Source organism: Vipera ursinii (assembly GCF_947247035.1).
Source record: "Vipera ursinii genome assembly, chromosome: 15".
Lineage (NCBI taxonomy): Eukaryota > Metazoa > Chordata > Lepidosauria > Squamata > Viperidae > Vipera > Vipera ursinii.
The window spans coordinates 3934098-3953105 of NC_139528.1; the positions used below are offsets into that span (position 1 = coordinate 3934098).

Sequence of the window (19008 nt, forward strand, 5' to 3'; positions counted from 1 at the left end):
AGGGCTTCTGGCATCCTTGACTAGCCTCCGTTTCTAAGCAAGAGAGGTATTAGCTTTTCCAATTTCTAGCCAAAAAAACCCCCACCTCCATCTTTTTGAATCAAGCTGGCTTTGCACACCGGAGGGAAACATCGCAGCTGTGGGGTCCTTGGTGCTCTGCGAACTCGACGGTTTTTTTTTTCTTTTCTCGACGTTTCATGACCCAATGGGAACATCATGAGAGCTAAAAAGAGACTTGACTTTTAGCACCGATGATATTAAACCGGTTTGAGTAACGAAACGCCTGCAGGAGAACCACCCAGCTGGGAGAGCACCAAGGACGCCACAAGTCACATCAAGCTCCCCTTGAGCCAGTTTTGACCTCGGTGTAAAGGGTGCCGGGTCTTTCACCGGCCCAGTTTTAATGGTGTCGTGTGGGTGCAACAAGGCCGGCACAAAACTGTCGATCCAAGTCAGCCTTGATGCTCAGGGTTGATCCGTTTATACAAAAGCGCCGATGCTGGATTTCTGGACCGCCAACGTTTCTCTCTCTTTCTCCCTCCTCCCTCCCTCCAACTCAACGTAGCTTCCTGACAAGTTAATCCCCAGCTTGGTGAAATATTACTACTCGTGGAAAAAGACGAGAAGTCGGACAAGTGTGATGGACCGGCAAGCCCGCAAGTTGCTGAGCCGGAAGGAGAAGGATGACAGGTGATCCAGTAAACAGATCCAGTCTGCCAGGAGGCAAAGGAAGGCGTTGGTTTTGGAGTGATGGAGACAACTTTGCAGCAGATTCTGCTACCGCCGAAAAGGCCTCCTCAACATAAGTTTGAGGCCAAATGCAGCTCTTTGTCCATGTGTTTGTGTGTGTGTACACACACACAGATGTAGAAAGAAGAGGCAAACCACACAGATGGTTTTTGTGGGAAGTTGTTTCTGGGAACTGGGGAAGGAAGTAGGATAATCCACAGAGTGAATCAGGGGGTCTTCCAACTAGGCCCTTTGATGACTTGTGGACTTCAACTCCCAGAATTCCTCAGCCAGGCTGAGGAATTCTGGGAGTTGAAGTCCACAAGCCATCAAAGGAAAGGGCCAAGTCGGAAGACCTCCGGAGTAGATGGAAACATCTAAAATCATTTGTAGGATAGGCAGGTCTGGGGGTGGTTGGAGAAGACCTCACTCAAGTTGCCCCCCCCCTTTTTTTTTTTTTACACACAGCAGTGATGAACTGGAAGAGACTCGCCAGGTCAGCGAAGGGGAATTTGATGCCATGGATCCCAAGAAGGAGGTAAGGAATGAGAGCCGGAAGGGACCTTCGAGGTCATCCAGTCCAACCCCCCCCTGCTCAAGCAAGAAGGCCTATTTCATTTCGGACAAACGGTTGTCCACTCTCTTCTTGAAAACCCCCAGAAATACGGTACTTTGAAGCAGGATCGCTTTGAGGGTTTCTCCCCCCCCGCCCCAGATTTCATCCCTCGCCTTTCTCTCTTTCCCCACAGCCGAGTTATCCGAAGCCCCCCAGCAGCAAACCTGGGCCAATGAAAAAGGAGGTCCAACTGCCCCAGTATCGGCACCACCCTCTCCGCGTGCGCCGGCGCCCTCCGAAGGGCATGTACCTGAGCCAGGAAGGAATCACGGGCCTCTCCGCCAGTCCTGACATGGCTGTGCTCACCTTGCGCCATCTGGATTCCCAGCTGGTTTCGCTAAAACGCCAGGTAAAAAAAAGGTCTCATCCAAAATCTTTTATTAATTTTCTATTATTATTATTATTATTATTATTATTATTATTATTATTATTATTATTATTATTATTATTATTATTACTATTATTATTATTATCATTTATTTATTTATTTATTTATTTATTTTTCCACTTGAACCTGGTCCTGAATTTGAAAGGCCTTTTCGGCAGCCGGGGAGTGCTAAAGTCACGGCGGCAGAGCGTAAAAGCCGCGTTTCATCGTTGGCTTCTTTCCATTTGCTTAAGAAGTAGGGTTTGGAATGGGATCGAGAATTGGACGGGAGCCTTGGAGGCCTTCTAGTCCAACCCCCTGCTCAGGCAGGAGACCCCTATACCAGGGGTCTTCAAACTTGGCCCTTTTATGACTTGTGGACTTCAACTCCCAGAATTCCTCAACCAGAGTGCCTGGCTGAGGAATTCTGGGAGTTGAAGTCCACAAGTCATAAAAGGGCCAAGTTTGAAGACCCCTGGCCTATACTATTCCGGACAAATGAATGTCCAGTCTCTTTTTGGAAACCTCCAGGGGATGGAGCGCCCAGAACTTCTGGTGGCAAGTTGTTCCACTGGTTAATTGTTCTGACTGTCAGGGAATTAATTCCTCCTTAATTCTGTTACTCTTCCTTCACTCCAAAAGTGAAATTGGGAGAGTGAGCAAAAATTGCCCAGTACAGCTGGATGAAGTGGGGACCTCTTGAGTAGAAGCACCCCTTCAAAGTTTCTGGCATCTCACCTTTCCTTAGGTCAGGGGTAGGCAACCTCGGCTCTTTGATGACTCATGGACTTCAACTCCCAGAATTCCTGAGTCAGCATAGCTGACTCAGGAATTCTGGGAGTTGAAGTCCATGAGTCATCAAAGAGCCGAGGTTGCCTACCCCTGCCTTAGGTTGCCTCTTGAGTGTAGCCCACCACACCTGGAGGTGTGCAAATGATTGACAACTGGAATTTAAATTGCTCCTCCATATCTACAGCTGGTCTGTGGGAGATTCTGTTATGCTCTGGTGAAGATTCTGTTATTCTGATTCCATCCAGCATCTTGGTCTACACTTCTGTGAGGAAAGTTTAATCCAGTTTCTCCCCTTGATTTCAGTTTCCCATCCCTTGCTTCTTGTCCTGCCTTCAGGACAGTGGGAAAAGCTGCCAGTCAACACGTCTCACTTGACAATAATGACAGTTAGCGATTTGCTTAGTAACTGCGGCCAAAGGCGGCCGCAAAGATCGGATCCCGGAGGCTTTTAATGACAAATTTCCCAAGCTTTGTTTGCCGGAAGTTGAGGACTTCTCTTTAATTTTCAGGTCTATAGTTCGGTTACCAGGTCCCCTTTTGTCTCCTCCTCCGTCCTTTTAAGCTCCTGGGGTGCTGCTGCTGAGCCCTTTTTTTGCCTCCCCCCCCAAACTTGGAAACCCCGTACTGAGACTCCCCATCCTTTCCCTGCTAGGTGCAGAGCATCAAACAGATCAACAGCAGCATGAAGCAGGCGCTCGGCGAAGGGATACACAAACTGCGCCCCCCCGAGGTGAGTGCTCACCTGTGCGCTCCCGCTTGGACCCCAGGAAGGGAAGAACAGGGCAAGGACGAGAGGAGGGAGACCCACCTTTGTGCTCCCCAAAATAGGAGGAGCGGGGACAGGCGAAATGTTAGTTTAATTTATTTAAGAGAGCCATTTTGGTCTTGCCTGGTTAAGGCTCCAGGCTGGAAACTAGGAGAAGGTGAGTTCTAGTCCCGCCTTAGGTGTGAAATCCGGTCGGGTGACTTTGGCCCAATCACCAGGAGACGGTGAGTTCTAGTCCTGCCTTAGCCACGTAAGATGGCTGGGTGACTTAGGGCCAATCACCAGGAGACGGTGAGTTCTAGTCCTGCCTTAGCCACGTAAGATGGCTGGGTGACTTAGGGCCAATCACCAGGAGACGGTGAGTTCTAGTCCTGCCTTAGCCACGTAAGATGGCTGGGTGACTTAGGGCCAATCACCAGGAGACGGTGAGTTCTAGTCCTGCCTTAGCCACGTAAGATGGCTGGGTGACTTAGGGCCAATCACCAGGAGACGGTGAGTTCTAGTCCCGCCTTAGCCATGCAAGCTGTCTGGGTGACTTTGGCCCAATTTCTCTCTCTCTCTCTCTCAACCCAACCCACTCTGCAAGGTTGTTGTGGGGAAACGTAGTAAGGGGGAGTATTAGACCCGTTCACCATCTTCAGTTACTTATAAAAATAATAAAAGCTTGGTTACAGAGAAGGGGAAAAAAAAGACATTGAGAGCCTACAGAAACTCCATTCCTTCGCTACCGTTTGTGTAACTGAATCCGTGCCAACTGTCGGAGAGAGGAGCAGGCGTTGAAGGATTTCGGGGAGGGGGGGGCAGCCCTGGTTTCAGGGCTCCAAAGTGCTTGGTGGTGGTGGGGGAGAGCAAAGAGGGTCAAAAAGGGGTGCCCTTAAGATTCAACTCCAACCTGTAATTTTGTAGACTAACATCAAGTTTAATTCCCGCTGGACCACTGATGAGCAGCTGCTGGCGGTGCAGGGTGAGTTTTCCGACTGGGCTCGGGAGAAGAGCAGGGGGTTACCATGCCACCATGTGGAACGGATGGGGGACCCCCCCACCCCCAGTAGGAGAAACAAGCACCACTTATTTTCTCCCGGGGGTGGCACCAGGGCGCCTTTGTCCCGGCTTTCGATGTGCGGACGCTGCCCCTTTTCGACACCAGAGACGGGAAGCCACGCTCTGCTGGCCGGGGTGGTGGCGGTGGTGCCCCCGTGGTGCCGGGCAGGGCGCCCCGTTTCCAACCGTGGCTTTTCCCTCTCCCGCGCGCTCCCGAGGCAGCCATCCGGAAATACGGCAAGGACTTCCAGGCCATCGCCGAGGTGATCAGTAACAAGACGGTGGCGCAGGTGAAGACCTTCTTCGTCAGCTACCGCCGGCGCTTCAACCTGGAGGAGGTGCTGCAGGAGTGGGAGGCCGAACAGGAGGGCCTGGCGGCTCCGGCACCCCCCCAAGGCAGCTCGCCCCCCCAGGAGCAGAAGAGCGGCAGCGAGGAAGAGGACGAGGTGAGGGGAAGGCGGCGTCGGGGTGCCGGGTGCGATTTGGGGGGGAAGGGGAGGGGGAGACGGCAGGGTGCTGATTTTTCTCCCCTTTGTTCCTTGCAGGTCCAGATCACGGCTGTATCGCGTAAGGCGCAGCCGCCCCCCGCCCAGCCGACACAGCCTCCCCCCGCGCTTCCCCCACTGCCCGCCTCCCCCCGTCCTCCCCCCGTGGCGCTCTCCCAGCCTCCCCCCTTGCTCAGGCCCACCCTGCCCACGGCACCCATGCTGCACCGCCAGCCGCCCCCCCTGCAGCAAGGGCGCTTCCTCCAGCCCAGGCTTTCCGTCAGCCAGCTGCCGCCCCCGCTCATCCGGCCGGTGGGGTCCCGGCAGGCCCTGCCGCGGGGGGGCCAGCACCCCCCATCGCTGCTCAGTGGGACGGGAGACCCGCCCCCTCTGCCCTCCTTGGGGTCCCTTTGAAGGGGGGAACCCCCTCTGCCCCGGCCTCGGTTAGGTGGGGTTCGGCTGGGAACGGTACCAGCCCGTCAAGCGCCAGCCCAGCGGTGTGGGTCGGAGGCAGCGGGGAAGGGAAAAAAGGGGGGTGGGCAGGAAGAATGGGGGGGGGATTTTGCCTTCCCGCTCCTGCCCTCCCCTCCATCTTCCCGATGGCTCAGATGGCTCAAGTAGCGTTTGGAAAGCTGACAGCCTTGGATGATGGGGGGGTGGGGGGGTGTGAGATGCTGGAATTGGGGCGGGGTTTTTTTTTTTTGGCGGGTTGATGAGAAAATAGTAGAGAAAAGATGTAGCTTGGAATAGGACTGGACTTTCGAGTACGTTTTCCACTGCTCGGGTGAAAAGAAGGGGGACCAGGATGATGAATTGAGGGGGGAGGGAGAAAGACGGTGGCGGTGGGGGGGGGTGTCTGTCCAAATTTGGGGAGGGGGGGAAGAGGCTGACCGCTCCATAAGTCCCTATTCCGAAGAACCGAGGACTTAGAATTTCCACAAGGACGAGGAAGAGGAGGTTTGAAGACGCAGCTGCTGTGTACTTACTCATCGTTCTCCTCCTTGAAGCAGTGCGCGCGGACATCCGAGGCCAGCTGTGGGTCACCTTAAGGGGAAGAACAGGACCATTTACATTTCTCCCCCCTCCCCATTTTCTGAGGACCTCCCCCCCCCTTTTGCCGGCAGCTCAGCCTTTGGCGTCTTTTTAGAGTTCGTGCAGCATTTTCAATAAAGATATTTTGGTACAAGCTTCGGGATGGTGCTTGAATGGAAGAGGGACCAAGGGACGCTCTATGTGTAGTTTAACGAAGAGAAGAGTGAGGGGTGACATGACAGCAGTCTTCCAATATCTCAGGGGCAGCCCCAAAGAAGAGGGAGTCAAGCTCTTCTCCAAAGCACCTGAGGGTAGGACAAGAAGCAACGGATGGAAACTAGTCAAGGAGAGAAGCAACCTGGAACTAAGGAGAAACTTCCTGACAGTTAGAACAATTAACCAGTGGAACAACCTGCCTCCAGAAGCGGTGAATGCTCCAACACTGGAGGTTTTTAAGAAGAGACTGGACAGCCATTTGCCTGAAATGGTATAAGGTTTCCTGCCTGAGCAGGGGGTTGGACTAGATGACCTCCAAGGTCCCTTCCAAATTATTATTATTATTATTTATTATTATTATTATTAAATACAGACACACACCCCCAACCCCATCCCTGCTTGGGACATTTTCCAAGGAAGAAACCCCCCACCTACCCCCCCCCCCGCCCGCCCCCATCATTTTGGAAAAACAGGCTTGGAGCACATGCTTTTTATTTCTTTGGCTTTAATAAGAAACCAGCCAGTCTCCCAGAGATGCCACAGGTTTAACTCGGGTTTTGCAGAAAGGAGTGGTGGCTTCTGCCCCCCCCCCCACATGAAAGGCTACTGGTCCCAAGTCCTGGGGGGGGAGGGAGGGGCGGGTGCCCAGCTTCCGTCCCTTATGTCTGGAATGGGAGCAAACGTGGAGCCAAAAACAGGAATCCGACGCTAAGTAGATGCTTTCTGGAAAGTTTTAATCTAGAACCTGTAAAACTACATCAAACGGCAGCTTCCTTAAGAGAGAGAGAGAGAGAGAGAGAGAGAGAGAGAGAGAGAGAGAGAGAGAGAGAGAGAGAGAGAGAGAGAGGGGAGGGGAAGGAGGGGAGAGGGGAGGTGACCCCCCCTCCCCAAAAGGACATGATTTTATTTCTTTTTTTAAAAAAGGCAATGTTGTGATGAGAAATTAAACCAAAAAAAAATTATAACCACTCACAAAAAACCGAGGTATCAGTACAGTTATATACAAACCAGGCGTGTACGTGTGTGTGTGTGTGTGTGTGTGTGTCAGAGAAGGGGAAGGGACTGCACAGCCCCCTCCCCAGGACCAAAAATACATTCTCAAGAGAGGGGGGGGGGTTAATGTGACAACGAAAGATAGCCAGAGAGCGAGGCTGAAGAAGGCGAGGGACTGCAACCGGGGCCCAAATCTCGTCTTTTTTTTTTTTTGCTCTTGTGCTTTGGAAAGGGAAATAAAAATGGGGGGGGGGAAGGGGGAGAAAACAGGAGCCACGGGTCCCCCCCTCCCCACCCACACTTTTTTTTCAGCAGAAACCGACCCGAGCTCTCCAGAAAGCCAGGGGCAGCGTACCTGTGACCGGGCGGGGGGGGGGTTGGTTTAAAAAGAAGCGGGCCCACCCCCAATTCTTCCAACCCATCCTGAACATCCAAAAGGCTTTTTGTTGAGGATCAGCGGAGAAGAGCGAGGAGGGGGTGTGAAAACCCCTTTGGCTGTACCCCCCCACCAGAAAGGCCTGTTTCGCAGCCAGCCTCTGCGCCCCCCCCAAAAAAATATATTTGGGCCCACGGAAATCACGTGCTGGGAAGGGGAGACTAAAAAAAACCAGCCTGGGGTTGCGCAGCATTCAAGATCGGGAAACGGACTCCTTTAGACCGGTGTGTGTGTGTGTGTGTGTGTGTCTGACCAGCCCGGAGAGTGGGCCTCTTAATCTCTTAATGCCATGTCTGTATAAAAAGGGGGGGGGATACCAAAGTTGTGATGGTTTTCAGGTTGCTGGGCGACCTCAACGGCCCCCCAACTCTGCCTCCCTGCAGCTCCCCAATTAGCAAGGAAGAAGGTTGCATGGGGAGAGCAAAAAAAACCAAAACCCTTGGAAGAACTGGGGCTCTTTGTTTGGGGTGTGTGTGTGTGTGTGTGTGTGTGTATGTGTGAGGGGGGGGGTCTTCCGCAAGGACCAGGCAGAGGGGTCACCTCAGAGGCAGCCCCTCGGCAGGAGCGCAGAAGAGGCACTTGGCTTCTATCGTCAATGGCCAGCGAGACCCACGGCTCTCCTTTCCCCCCTCCCCCAGGAAAGGGCCAGCTGCTGCCCCTCCCCCACACAGCCTCCTGCCAGCTGTGGTCTCCTCCGCTGACCCAGGGTCCGTTTCCCCCCCCCTCCCTTGTGGGAAAGGACACCCCCGCTCCTGGCTCCCTGCTTTTCTGTTGCAGTTTGGTAAAACGGCAAACCCTGTCTCATTTACAAGGAAGGGAGGGGAAAAAAAAAAAAAGAAGAAGAAAAAGTACCACGGTCGCCACGGAGACCAAAAGGGATGCTTCCTCATCCGACAGCCCTTGGTACCCTCCCGTTACTGTTGCCACGGAGACCAGCTAGGTGGCTGCCAACCACAATCCCAGGCACCCGGTCTCCATGGAGATCCATCAGCGGGGGGGGGGGAGGAGGGAGGGAGGGGGAAGAGATGAAGAGGCGGCGGGGATACCCCCCCTTCCCCCCCCCCTCCGTGCCCTGCCCACCCACCCACCCCGCCCGCCTGCATGGCCCGGCACCCGGGCCCCTCCCAAAGTGAAGTTGCGGCTCTCTTCCTCCTGAACACCCACCCCCCCCTCTCCGTTGCGTGTGCAGGACAGGCGCGGCGCCCCCCCCCTCTCCCGGGGTGGCCGTTAAAGCTTGAGTTCGTTGGCGATTTTGGAGGCAATGTTCTTGAAGGCCATGGAAGTGCCCGATATCCGCTTGAAGCGGACGCCGTTGAGCGAGAGGCGGGGCAGTTTGCAAACTTCCATCTCCCACTGCACGAAGGCCTCGTGGCCGGGCGCCCCGTGCATGCACAGGAGCATGTATTTCTCCTGCAACTCGCACTGGCAACTGTTCGCATCCAGCACCTTCCGGATCTCCTTCATCATCTCGTTGGGATCCATGGAGCTGGTGGTCTTCATGCTCCAGGTGAAGCGCAGCGACCGCGGCTTGGCCTCCCGGTTCTCGTCCCGGTCTTTCTCCCCGCTGCCGCCCATCATGTGAGGCCTGCCGGGGTGGGGGGGAGGGGGAGGAGAAAGGGAAAGGGTGAGGAGGGAGGAGGAGGAGGCGGGCCCACCCCTCCCCCACCCAACCCTCCGGCTGGCACCCGCTGTGCTGCTCAGCCTGATCCGTGACCCAGAAGAGCTGGAGGGTGGGGGAGGATGGAAAGAGAGAGAGAGATGGAGGAGGAGGAGGAGGAACTGTGGGGTGCTTGGTACTGTCTGAGGCTGGTTGTTTTCTTGCAGACATTTCATGACCCAACTAGGCAACATCATCAGTGCTAGAAGGGAGTGGGGTTTGCGGGGAGGAGGAGGAGGAGGAACTGTGGGGTCCTTGGTGCTCTCTGACCTGGATTGTTTTCTTGCAGACATCTCATTACCCAACTAGGTAACATCATCAGTGCTAGAAGGGAGGAGGGTTTGCGGGGAGGAGGAGGAGGAGGAGGAGGAGGGTGGGGTCCTTGTTGCTCTCTGAGCTGGATTGTTTTCTTGCAGACGTTTCATGACCCAACTAGGTAACATCATCAGTGCTAGAAGGGAGTGGGGTTTGCGGGGAGGAGGAGGAGGAGGAAGAGAAAGAAAGAGGTCAGGGAAACGAAGAAGATGGAGGTAGGTGCCAAGGAGCAGCCTGGCCCTGCTGGAGAAACAGACCGAGGGGACGGCGGGTGGGAAGCCCCTCCCTGCCCTGGCTGAGTCTCACCTGAGCGTCTCCACGCGGTCTTTGTTTTCGGGCTCATGCAGGTTCCTCAAAAAACAGAGCAGGAGACAAGCCATCAGCACCCTCCAGGTAGCCCTTCCTGCCCCCCCCCCCCGGGTTTTTTTTGTTTTCTTTTTCCCCCCCAAGCCATGGGGAGGGGGGCACTGGAAGGTGGAAGAGGGGAGGGCTAAGGGGTGGCGGGGCCCCAGGCAGAGCAGGCAACCCCCTCTCAGTTCTTGTTCGGCATGCTGGGATCAGCCAAGGGGGAAGTTACGCAATCAGCCTGGGGTTCTTCGTTTGGCTGGGCGCAAGCACCGTTTCTCTAATCCCTCCCCGAGAACAGAAGCCACGGACAAGCAAGGAAGGAAGAGGAGGAGATGGAGCTACGTGGAGCAGGGGAACAGGCTGAGCCGCGGAAGGAGGGCACTCCTAGGTCTGCCACGAACCCCACTGGGTGGGCTTTCCAAAGAGCCCAGAGAATAACCCCTCCAACCCCTCCTTCAAGAGAAGATCTGCCCGGGCTAGGAAGGGGGCTGCTGAATTGTCTCTCTTCTGGGCAGGACAGAACAGGGAAACAACAGCATTTCTGGGAAGCTACCACATTCATCTCTTTTCGTTTTGGGTTCTAATCCTGCCAGCTCTGGGCAACGCTCCCCTGGGACCCAGCCGTGCCTCGGAGGCCAGGCGTGTGTGCTGGGAAAAGTTTGAGGACCGGCTGCTTTGCAGAGATGGGATGTTTTGGAATTATTAGGCTGTTCACCAAAACAAAACAGTTACACCATCCAAATGTGCCCTCAAAGTAGCCTGATTGGAAGGCTGGTGTTTTAGAAGCCCTTTTGTGACACACACACACACACACACACACACACACACACACACACAGAGCCCATCTGCGGACATTCTCCATCATCCAGATCATGGTTGTCCCAAAGGCAACTGGACTTCCTTCCTTCCTTCCTTCCTCTTTCCTTTTCTTTCTTCTCGTTTCCTTCCTTTTTCCTTCCTTCCTTCCTCCCTCCCTCTCTCTCTTCCTTCTTTCCTTTTCTTTCTTCTCGTTTCCTTCCTTTTTCCTTCTTTCCTTCCTCCCTCCCTCTCTCTCTTCCTTCTTTCCTTTTCTTTCTTCTCATTTCCTTCCTTTTTCCTTCTTTCCTTCCTCCCTCCCTCTCTCTTCCTTTTCTTTCTTCTCATTTCCTTCCTTTTTCCTTCTTTCCTTCCCCCCTCCCTCCCTTTCTTCTTTCCATTTCTTTCTTCTCGTTTCCTTCCTTTTTCCTCCCTCCCTCCCTCCCTCTCTTCCTTCTTTCCATTTTCCTTCCTTCCTTCCTTCCTTCCTTTTTCTTTTCCTTGAAAACAATTCACTTCTCATCCAAGAAGCGAAGAAGCTTCTTGGATGAGAAGCGAAACAACTTCTGGGGGGGGGGGAAATCAAGAAAATCCAGTTGCCTTTTGGAAAAAGCACCTTTTTTGGGGGGACAACCGTGACCCACTTCTGGCCGGCTATATGCTCCTAACTCTTCTCCTCATCCGCCTTGAAAATGTGTCCCTTCCCCCTACATCCAGGGGGTCTTCCAACTTGGCCCTTGGATGACTGGTGGACTTCAACTCCCAGAAGGCCTCAGCCAGGCACGCCGTGCCTGGCTGAGGCCTTCTGGGAGTTGAAGTCCACCAGTCATCCAAGGGCCAAGTTGGAAGACCCCTGCCCTACAAATCGCTTTCAGGAGGCACTCTGATGTGCAAGCCTTACACACCCTGTGCAAAAGATACAGGGAGTTGAAGTCCACCAGTCATCCAAGGGCCAAGTTGGAAGACCCCTGCCCTACAAATCGCTTTCAGGAGGCACTCTGATGTGCAAGCATTACACACCCTCTGCAAAAGATACAGCGAGACAACGCAAGAGTGCTTTTTGCAGTTGCTCATAGCTTTGAGACTCTTTATCTGCCAGGACAATTCATGATTTAAGTCCTCTCACAGCCAGCCAGTTTCTCTCAGCAGAGAGAGGCAGGTTGAGGAGGGCTATCTTGTAAACCCACCCACCCCTTTTTTTGGGGGGGGAATACACAGATGCATTCGCACATACACCCTCTCTCTTCTGCCCCAGATCTGCCCCCAAGAGAATAATGTCTCTGTGTCAATTTTACAGGTCGACCCGGATGCTGAAGGTTGAATAAACCAGGCAATTTTATTTTATTTTTTTCTTGTTGCTCGTAACGGCTGAAAAACGGACGGCATAATTTCCTCCGTGTTTGGGAGAGGAAACCGACGGAAACTACAGCAGGAGACCTAGTTAATGTACGGCACACGGCACAGGCAGTCCTCGACTTACAACAGCTCGTTTAGTGACCGCCCAAAGTCACAACGGCACTGGGAAAAGTGACTTAGGAGCGTTTGTTCGCACTTAAAACGACCGTTGCAGCATCCCCCACGGTCAGGTGATCAAAATTCAAACGCCTGGCAACTGACTCGTATTTATGACGGTCGCAGCGTCCTGGGGAGGGTGGGGGGGGAGGGTCAGCTGACCCCCTGTTGTGACCTTCGGACAAGCAAAGTCGAAAGGGGAAGCCAGATTCACTTAACAACCGGCTTACTAATTTAGCCACTGTAATTTATTCGCTTAACAACAGGGGCACGTTGAGGCCGTAAAATGGGGCTCACTTAACAAAGGTCTCACTTAGCAACAGAAATTTTGGGCTCAATTGTGGCCGTAAGCCTAACCCTACTAGAGAGCCCAAAACAAGTTTTCCCCAGATTTCTCTGTTTTTAATCTCAGCTTTATGACTGTTTACTCGAGATGGTGAACATACCTAATCCTTCCTCCTCTTACCTTCCTCACAACAACAACCCTGTGAGGTGGCTTGGGCAGAGAGAGAGGAGGGAGGGAGGGAGAGGGAGAGAAGGACGGAGAGACAGAGGGAGAGAGGGAGAGGGAAAAAGAGAAAAGGAGAGAGGGAGAGGGAGACAGAGAGAGGGAGGGAGGGAGAGACAGGGAGGGTGAGGGAGAGACAGAGGGAGAGAGAGAGAGGGAGGGTGAGGGAGAGACAGGGAGGGAGAGAGAGAGAGAAAGAGAAAAGAGGGAGAGAGGGAGGGAGAAAGAGAAAAGAAGAGAGGGAGAGAGAGAGGGAGGGAGGGTGAGGGAGAGAGAGAAAGAGAAAAGAGAAGGAGAGGGAGAGAGGGAGGGAGAGAGAAAGAGAAAAGGAGAGAGGGAGAGGGAGACAGAGAGAGAGGGAGGGGGAAAGACAGGGAGGGAAAGGGAGAGAGAAAGAGAAAAGAGGGAGAGGGAGAGGGAGAAAGAGAAGAGGAGAGAGGGAGACAGAGAGAGAGGGAGGGAAGGTGAGGGAGAGAGAGAGAAAGAGAAAAAAGGAGAGGGAGAGAGGGAGGGAGAGAAAGAGAAAAGGAGAGAGGGAGGGAAAGAGGGAGAGACAGGGAGTGTGAGGGAGAGACAGAGGGAAAGGGAGAGAGAAAGAGAAAAGGAGAGAGGGAGAGGGAGACAGAGAGAGAGGGAGGGGGAAAGACAGGGAGGGAGAGGGAGAGAGAAAGAGAAAAGGAGACAGAGAAGGAGGGAGAGAGAGAGAGAAAGAGAAAAGAGAAGGAGAGGGAGAGAGAAAGAGACTGGCCCAAAGTCACCTGGCTGGTTCTTCATGTCTCAGGCATGAACTACAACTCACAATTGCTTGATTCCTTAACCACTACTAGGCTAAACTGGCTCTCACACATTTATCTTTTCTGATCTCCTTGTTCTTTTTCCCTCCCTTTCACTGCAAACCTGCCCCACGGCTAGCATCTTCCCATGTGGGTGCAACCCACTCACCCCGCCCGGGCCTCGATTTTCATCCCCGAGGAGGGCCATGCAGTTCCCCGTTCGCCACCTCCCTCAAGCTGCCCCTGCACCTTCCAGGCAGCATCCAGCCTGAGAGCAGAGGGAGAGCCCAGCTCCTCCTAACAGCCACCATGCGGGGGGGGGGGGGGGAAGGAGGACTGGAGTGGGAAAGGAGTGGGGGTGTGTGTGGGGGGGAGAGATTCTGGTTAGAAAGAGCAGAGGCCCAGCCAAGGCAAACCACAAAGATGGAGGTCACCTTTAAAGAGACAGCCTTGTTTTCTCAATCCCAGGCCGAGACCAACGTTTTGGCGACCCAGATGGGACGGCTTGGAAACAGCCCCTCCCCACATTCCGGTGGGCTTCCCTTCCTGCAGGCCGAGAGCTAATGTGACCTCAACTGTCCCTTTAAGGGTGCCCTCTGCGTTCACACACAGCTGCCCTTGGCCACCACAGGTTGGAAGGGGAGGAAGAGGGAGAGAGAGAGAGAAAGAAAGAGAGAGAGAGAGCGCGAGAAGCTGGCAAGGAGGGAGGTGAGCGTTGCACAAGAGGAAGAAGGAGAAGAGGAGGAGGAGGAGGAGGAAGAAGAAGAAAAAGAACAAATTCCAGAGTGATGAAACGCCTACCTTCTGGCAAACCTGAAAGACAGATTTCTAGAAGGGGAGGGGGTAAAAAAAGGGGAGGGGGGAGGAAAAAAACACGGTGGTGGGTGGATGAGCAAGCGTGAAAAGTGTGAAATGAACAAGCCGTGGGTCCCGGAATAGGCCGGCGGCGTCCCCATCTTCCCTCCCCAGATTGGAGGGGGAGGGGGGGTTGAATTTAGGGAAAGGGAAGCTGCCGCCCCCCCCCTCCCCCTTTTTTTCGTTCCTTCCGTCCAAAGCAGGAAGATGAACAGCCTCCCTCTGGCCCCAAACTGGGACCGTCTGGGGCTCCCCCCAAAGCCCTGGTCACCTCTTGGCAGGTGAGAGGGAGTGGGGAACCCAGGCCTGCTGGGGTCACCCCCTCCTCTCTCCCACCCCACAGCCCCCTCCGGCTGGAGGCTGCCCGTAAAAAGACCCACAGAAGGATAGGGTGGGTTGGGGGTGGGTGGGTGGGGAGAGGAAGGAAGGTAAAACACACAGCAAAAGAAAAAAAGGGGGGAGGGGGCTGGAGACAGGAGGGGCTGGAGTGACCTCCCCCCCCTTCCCAAACTCCCTCCCTCCCTCTTGGGGCCTTGCGCAGAAAAAGAAGCAAGGTTTTCTAAACAGCCTCTTACATCCGCAGACACCCACTCGAGGTTGTGGTTTGGGGCTTGTTAGGCTGCCCCGGCTGGGCCCTCGAAAAGGATCGGGGCCTGCCAGCCTGGGTTGCCCTCCGCCCTGCTTGGCAAACCCGCTGCCCGGCAAGGCCGGAGGGGGTGGAAAGCGGTGGGGATTGGGATTGGATGCCGGTTTTGCTGACTCCCCCAAACCCCACGAAAGTCAGATCTGGGACTGTGTGTTTCAACTGATGTCGGGCCTTCCGCAGAGACTGACTAGGCGACCCTGCGTGGGCGCTTTGGAGATGGGTGGACTTCAACTCCCAGAATGCCCCAGTGGGCAGAGCAGAGATCAGGACCACCAGAGGCGGCAGGGGCAAATTCTGGGAGTTGGAAGTCCACCCGCCTTCAAAGCGCCCAAGCTTGAGAAACCCTGGGCTGTCTTAGCCAACGTGGCAGGTGGGCAGCTATGGCTGGGGTACCCCCCACCCCCACATTTAAGGAGGGGCGAGGAACTCGGACAACTTCACCGCAGGGCTGAGATGAGGGAACTGCAGGCTTTGGGGCGGTGGGCATGCCAAACTGCAGTTCCCCGGAAGAACCAAAGGCATTGGGCACCCGTTGGTCTAAATCAGGGGTCTTCAAACGTGTGCCTGGCTGAGGAATTCTGGGAGCTGAAGTCCACGAGTCATAAAAGGGCCAAGTTTGAAGACCCGTGCTTGTGGACTTCAACTCCCAGAATTTCTGGGAGCTGAAGTCCACGAGTCATAAAAGGGCCACGTTTGAAGACCCCTGGTCTAAATGGAATAAATAGGCTCTCCTGTCTGAGTAGGGGCGGGGGGGTTGGACTAGAAGACCTCCAAGGTCCCTTCCAGCTCCATCATTCTTACCGCAGTTCTCAGGAGCCATCCCACCCCACTCCCGGGCTCTGCAGTGGCAATTATGGCTCAGCCATCTTGAATGATAGCTTGTCGCTCTCCAGCTGAGTTCCTCCGAAGAAGATCTCCTGTTTTGGGGTGGTGGGCGGTGGGGGGAGATCTCCTGGCTATTCTTGCATCCCAGGCCCACTCGGGGAGGGGGTTGGCTGGCCTTCCAGGAGACCCCCTTCGTCAGGGAGAGGTTGTGCCCCCACCCCTTGGAGATCTGGGGGGAGGGAGCATTTGAAACCTGGGTGGGCTCATTCCCCCCACCCCCAAATGGAAACAGCTGACAGCAGCTTGGATTCCTGGCCCCACTTGGCAACTGTGATTCGACTGTGGGGACAGATGGCAGACAATGGGCGGTGGGTGCTGGGGCATCGTGGTGGGGGGCTCTGGGAGGGGGGAGAGGGAAGGGCAGCGGGGGTCCGACACACACAAGAATCAGCCAGCATGCACCCCTCGGAGCCACCGAAGAGGGCAGGGGTAAGCAACCTGGTCTCTTTGATGACTGGTGGACTTCAACTCCCAGAATTCCTCAGCCAGCATGGCTCAGCTTGGAAACCTCTCTCTTTCCCCTCAGCGTGGCTGGTTCAGGAATTCTGGGAGCTGAAGTCCACGAGTCATCAAAGAGCCAAGCTTGCCTAACCCTGCTTCAGCCAGCCAGGAATTCTGGGAGTTGAAGTCCACGAGTCATCAAAGAGCCGAGCTTGCCTAACCCTGGAATAGGGGAACAGAAACGGGGGGAGGGGGGTTGTCCCTTGTCTCACTCCCATCCTGCCCTCCCCTCCATGCAGTCACGCCACCCAGGATGCACCGGGCCTTCCCCCCCCACTTCGGTGCCCCCCCTCCTCCGGCTCACCTGCGTACGAACTTGGAGGTGAACTTGCTGAAGAGGCTCCCCGAAGCCCCTCTCCGGCCTTGGCTGTTGCCGGAAGGCGAGGCGGGCGTCAGGCCGTAGGAGAGGTTCTGCTGGTCCCGGACCGGCCGGAGCTGCCCGGCGTGGAAGGTGCTGCGACTCTGGATGCCTCGGGGGAAGTTGGTGCGCTCGGGGAGGGCGCTGCTGATGTTGTGGGCGGAGGGGGAGGCCACCGGAGCCCGCTGGGGGGCCGTGCTGTGAGGGAGGAAGAGGAAGGTCATCAGAGGAGGCCAGGCCGAGGGACCCTCCAGGCCTCTGCCCCGCCCTGCCAAGGGGGGGGGGGAAGGGGAGAAGCCACGTCCTCTTAAAAGGGTCCGAGGGCACCGACGGGCGGAAGGCAGCCCTGAAACCGGGCTGCCCCCTACCAGACTTTGTGCCGAGGGATCTTCGACACCCTTCGGAAAAGCCCACCGCTTCAGGAGAGATTTTGGCAAAGCGAGATTCCTGGCTTAAGGCGACATGAGAATCCAGGGCCAGTTTTTCCCCGAGGAGGAACGAGCATCGGGGCAGACGCGGAAGGCAGCCCCTTCGGCAGAGCAGGCGGGGAAAGGCTGCCGCACCAAAGAACCAGGGCTGCCTTCCGCAGCTGCCGTCTTCCAAGGAAGGAGGGGAGATCCCCGAAAGAGAACGGGGAACCCACCCGTCTTCAGCACCACTCTGGGTCCCTTCGGACTCTGCCTGAGGTTGCGTGGCACCCAGAACGTGGCTACGTCTTGGGGGGGGTCCCCCTTCCGGGTTTCAGGAGAGAACCCCCAAACCTCTCAGTTGTTCTGCTCCAATCCCCTCTAGGCAGCCCCTGGGCGAGGGTCAACGGCTCTGGGGCCAGGCCAGGAGGCAGAACCATCAAGATGAGAGGAAGCTGGAGAGAGCTGGAGGGCGGGAAGAAGGGAGGGAGGGAGGGAGGGAAAGAAGGGAGGTGGAAGGGAGGGAGGGAGAATGGATGGAAAGAAGGAAGGAAGAAGGGAGGGAGGGAGGGAGGAAAAAAAGGGAGGTGGAAGGGAGTGAGTGAGTGAGGAAGGAAGGAGGGAGGGAAGATGGATGGAAAGAAGGAAGGGAGGGAGGGAGGGAGAAGGGAGTGAGTGAGTGAGGAAGGAAGGAAGGAGGGAGGGAAAGAAGGGAGATGATGGGAGGAAGGAGAGGAGAGGAAGGGTGGAAGGGAGTGAGTGAGTGAGGAAGGAAGGAGGGAGGGAAGATGGATGGAAAGAAGGAAGGGAGGGAGGGAGGGAGAAGGGAGTGAGTGAGTGAGGAAGGAAGGAAGGAGGGAGGGAAAGAAGGGAGATGATGGGAGGAAGGAGAGGAGAGGAAGGGTGGAAGGGAGTGAGTGAGTGAGGAAGGAAGGAGGGAGGGAGGATGGATGGAAAGAAGGAAGGGAGGGAGGGAGGGAGAAGGGAGTGAGTGAGTGAGGAAGGAAGGAAGGAGGGAGGGAAAGAAGGGAGATGATGGGAGGAAGGAGAGGAGAGGAAGGGTGGAAGGGAGTGAGTGAGTGAGGAAGGAAGGAGGGAGGGAAGATGGATGGAAAGAAGGAAGGGAGGGAGGGAGGGAGAAGGGAGTGAGTGAGTGAGGAAGGAAGGAAGGAGGGAGGGAAAGAAGGGAGATGATGGGAGGAAGGAGAGGAGAGGAAGGGTGGAAGGGAGTGAGTGAGTGAGGAAGGAAGGAGGGAGGGAGGATGGATGGAAAGAAGGAAGGGAGGTAGAAGGGAGGGAGGGAGGGAGTCAGTGAGTGAGGAAGGAAGGAAGGAAGGAAAAAAGGAAGGAGGGAGGGAGGGAAAGGAGGTGATGGGAGGAAAGAGAGGGGAGGAAGGGAGAAAGGAAGGAAGCTGAAAGGGAGGGAGTGAGTGAGGAAGGAAGGAGGGAGGATGGAGGGAGGGAGGAAAGAAGGAAGGAAGGAAGGAAGGAAGGAAGGAAGGAAGGAAGGAGGGAGGGAGCATGGAAGGGAGGGAGGAAGACTCCAGGCACACGCCGCTGCCCACTTGCCTAGGTCGCTGGGCCTCGCAGTGATTATCGGTGGGGGGCAGCGTGGGCTTGGAGGGGTGCACCGAGGCTGACATGGATTTCTGGTGCTGTCGCGGGCGCGCGGAGCTCACGGCGGCGGAAGCGGAGGCGGTAGAGGCCCTGGAGCCCGGAGTGGTTAGGCTGGGGGGGAGGCGGAGAAAAAAAAAATCAAGCCGGGGAGAAGCCGAAGTCCAAACCAAGGAGAGCGTGGGGGGGGGAAGGGAACAAAAGGGGGAGGGGGGAAATGGGGTGAAGCGGGCCGGTGGGCGATATCTGCAGCGGGCCCCCACCCCCCCCGAGACCATCTGATGATGCCTCCTGTCTGCAGATGGTGGTCTTGGGGGCTACGCCCGACTGCTCCTCCGCCCCAAAAGGCACCTTTGCCCAG

The 19008-nt window shown here is 55.6% G+C and overlaps 2 protein-coding genes across 13 annotated transcripts in view; one reads left to right on the forward strand and one right to left on the reverse strand.

Moving 5' to 3' along the window:
• RCOR2 (REST corepressor 2) overlaps positions 1-5210 on the forward strand; it is a gene marked incomplete at both ends in the record, with an annotated part of 6261 nt that extends 1051 nt beyond the window's left edge. The window contains 8 exons of the mRNA XM_083373964.1: positions 399-451; positions 566-690; positions 1198-1267; positions 1479-1694; positions 3157-3234; positions 4177-4234; positions 4534-4757; positions 4857-5210. Coding sequence (XP_083230090.1) covers positions 399-451; positions 566-690; positions 1198-1267; positions 1479-1694; positions 3157-3234; positions 4177-4234; positions 4534-4757; positions 4857-5210 — 1178 coding nt within the window. The remainder of the gene's footprint in view (positions 1-398; positions 452-565; positions 691-1197; positions 1268-1478; positions 1695-3156; positions 3235-4176; positions 4235-4533; positions 4758-4856) is intronic.
• Positions 5211-6761: 1551 nt separating this feature from the next.
• Positions 6762-19008, reverse strand: part of MARK2 (microtubule affinity regulating kinase 2) — a 97827-nt gene continuing 85580 nt past the window's right edge. For 7 of the 12 annotated variants that reach the window (XM_083373987.1, XM_083373976.1, XM_083373985.1 and 4 more), the window contains 5 exons: positions 18603-18761; positions 16573-16824; positions 14183-14209; positions 9752-9796; positions 6762-9058 (listed from right to left, as the gene is read on the reverse strand). In XM_083373987.1, coding sequence (XP_083230113.1) covers positions 8701-9058; positions 9752-9796; positions 14183-14209; positions 16573-16824; positions 18603-18761 — 841 coding nt within the window. In that variant the 3' untranslated portion in view covers positions 6762-8700. The remainder of the gene's footprint in view (positions 9059-9751; positions 9797-14182; positions 14210-16572; positions 16825-18602; positions 18762-19008) is intronic. The other 5 variants (XM_083373977.1, XM_083373982.1, XM_083373978.1 and 2 more) reach the window with 5 other exon arrangements.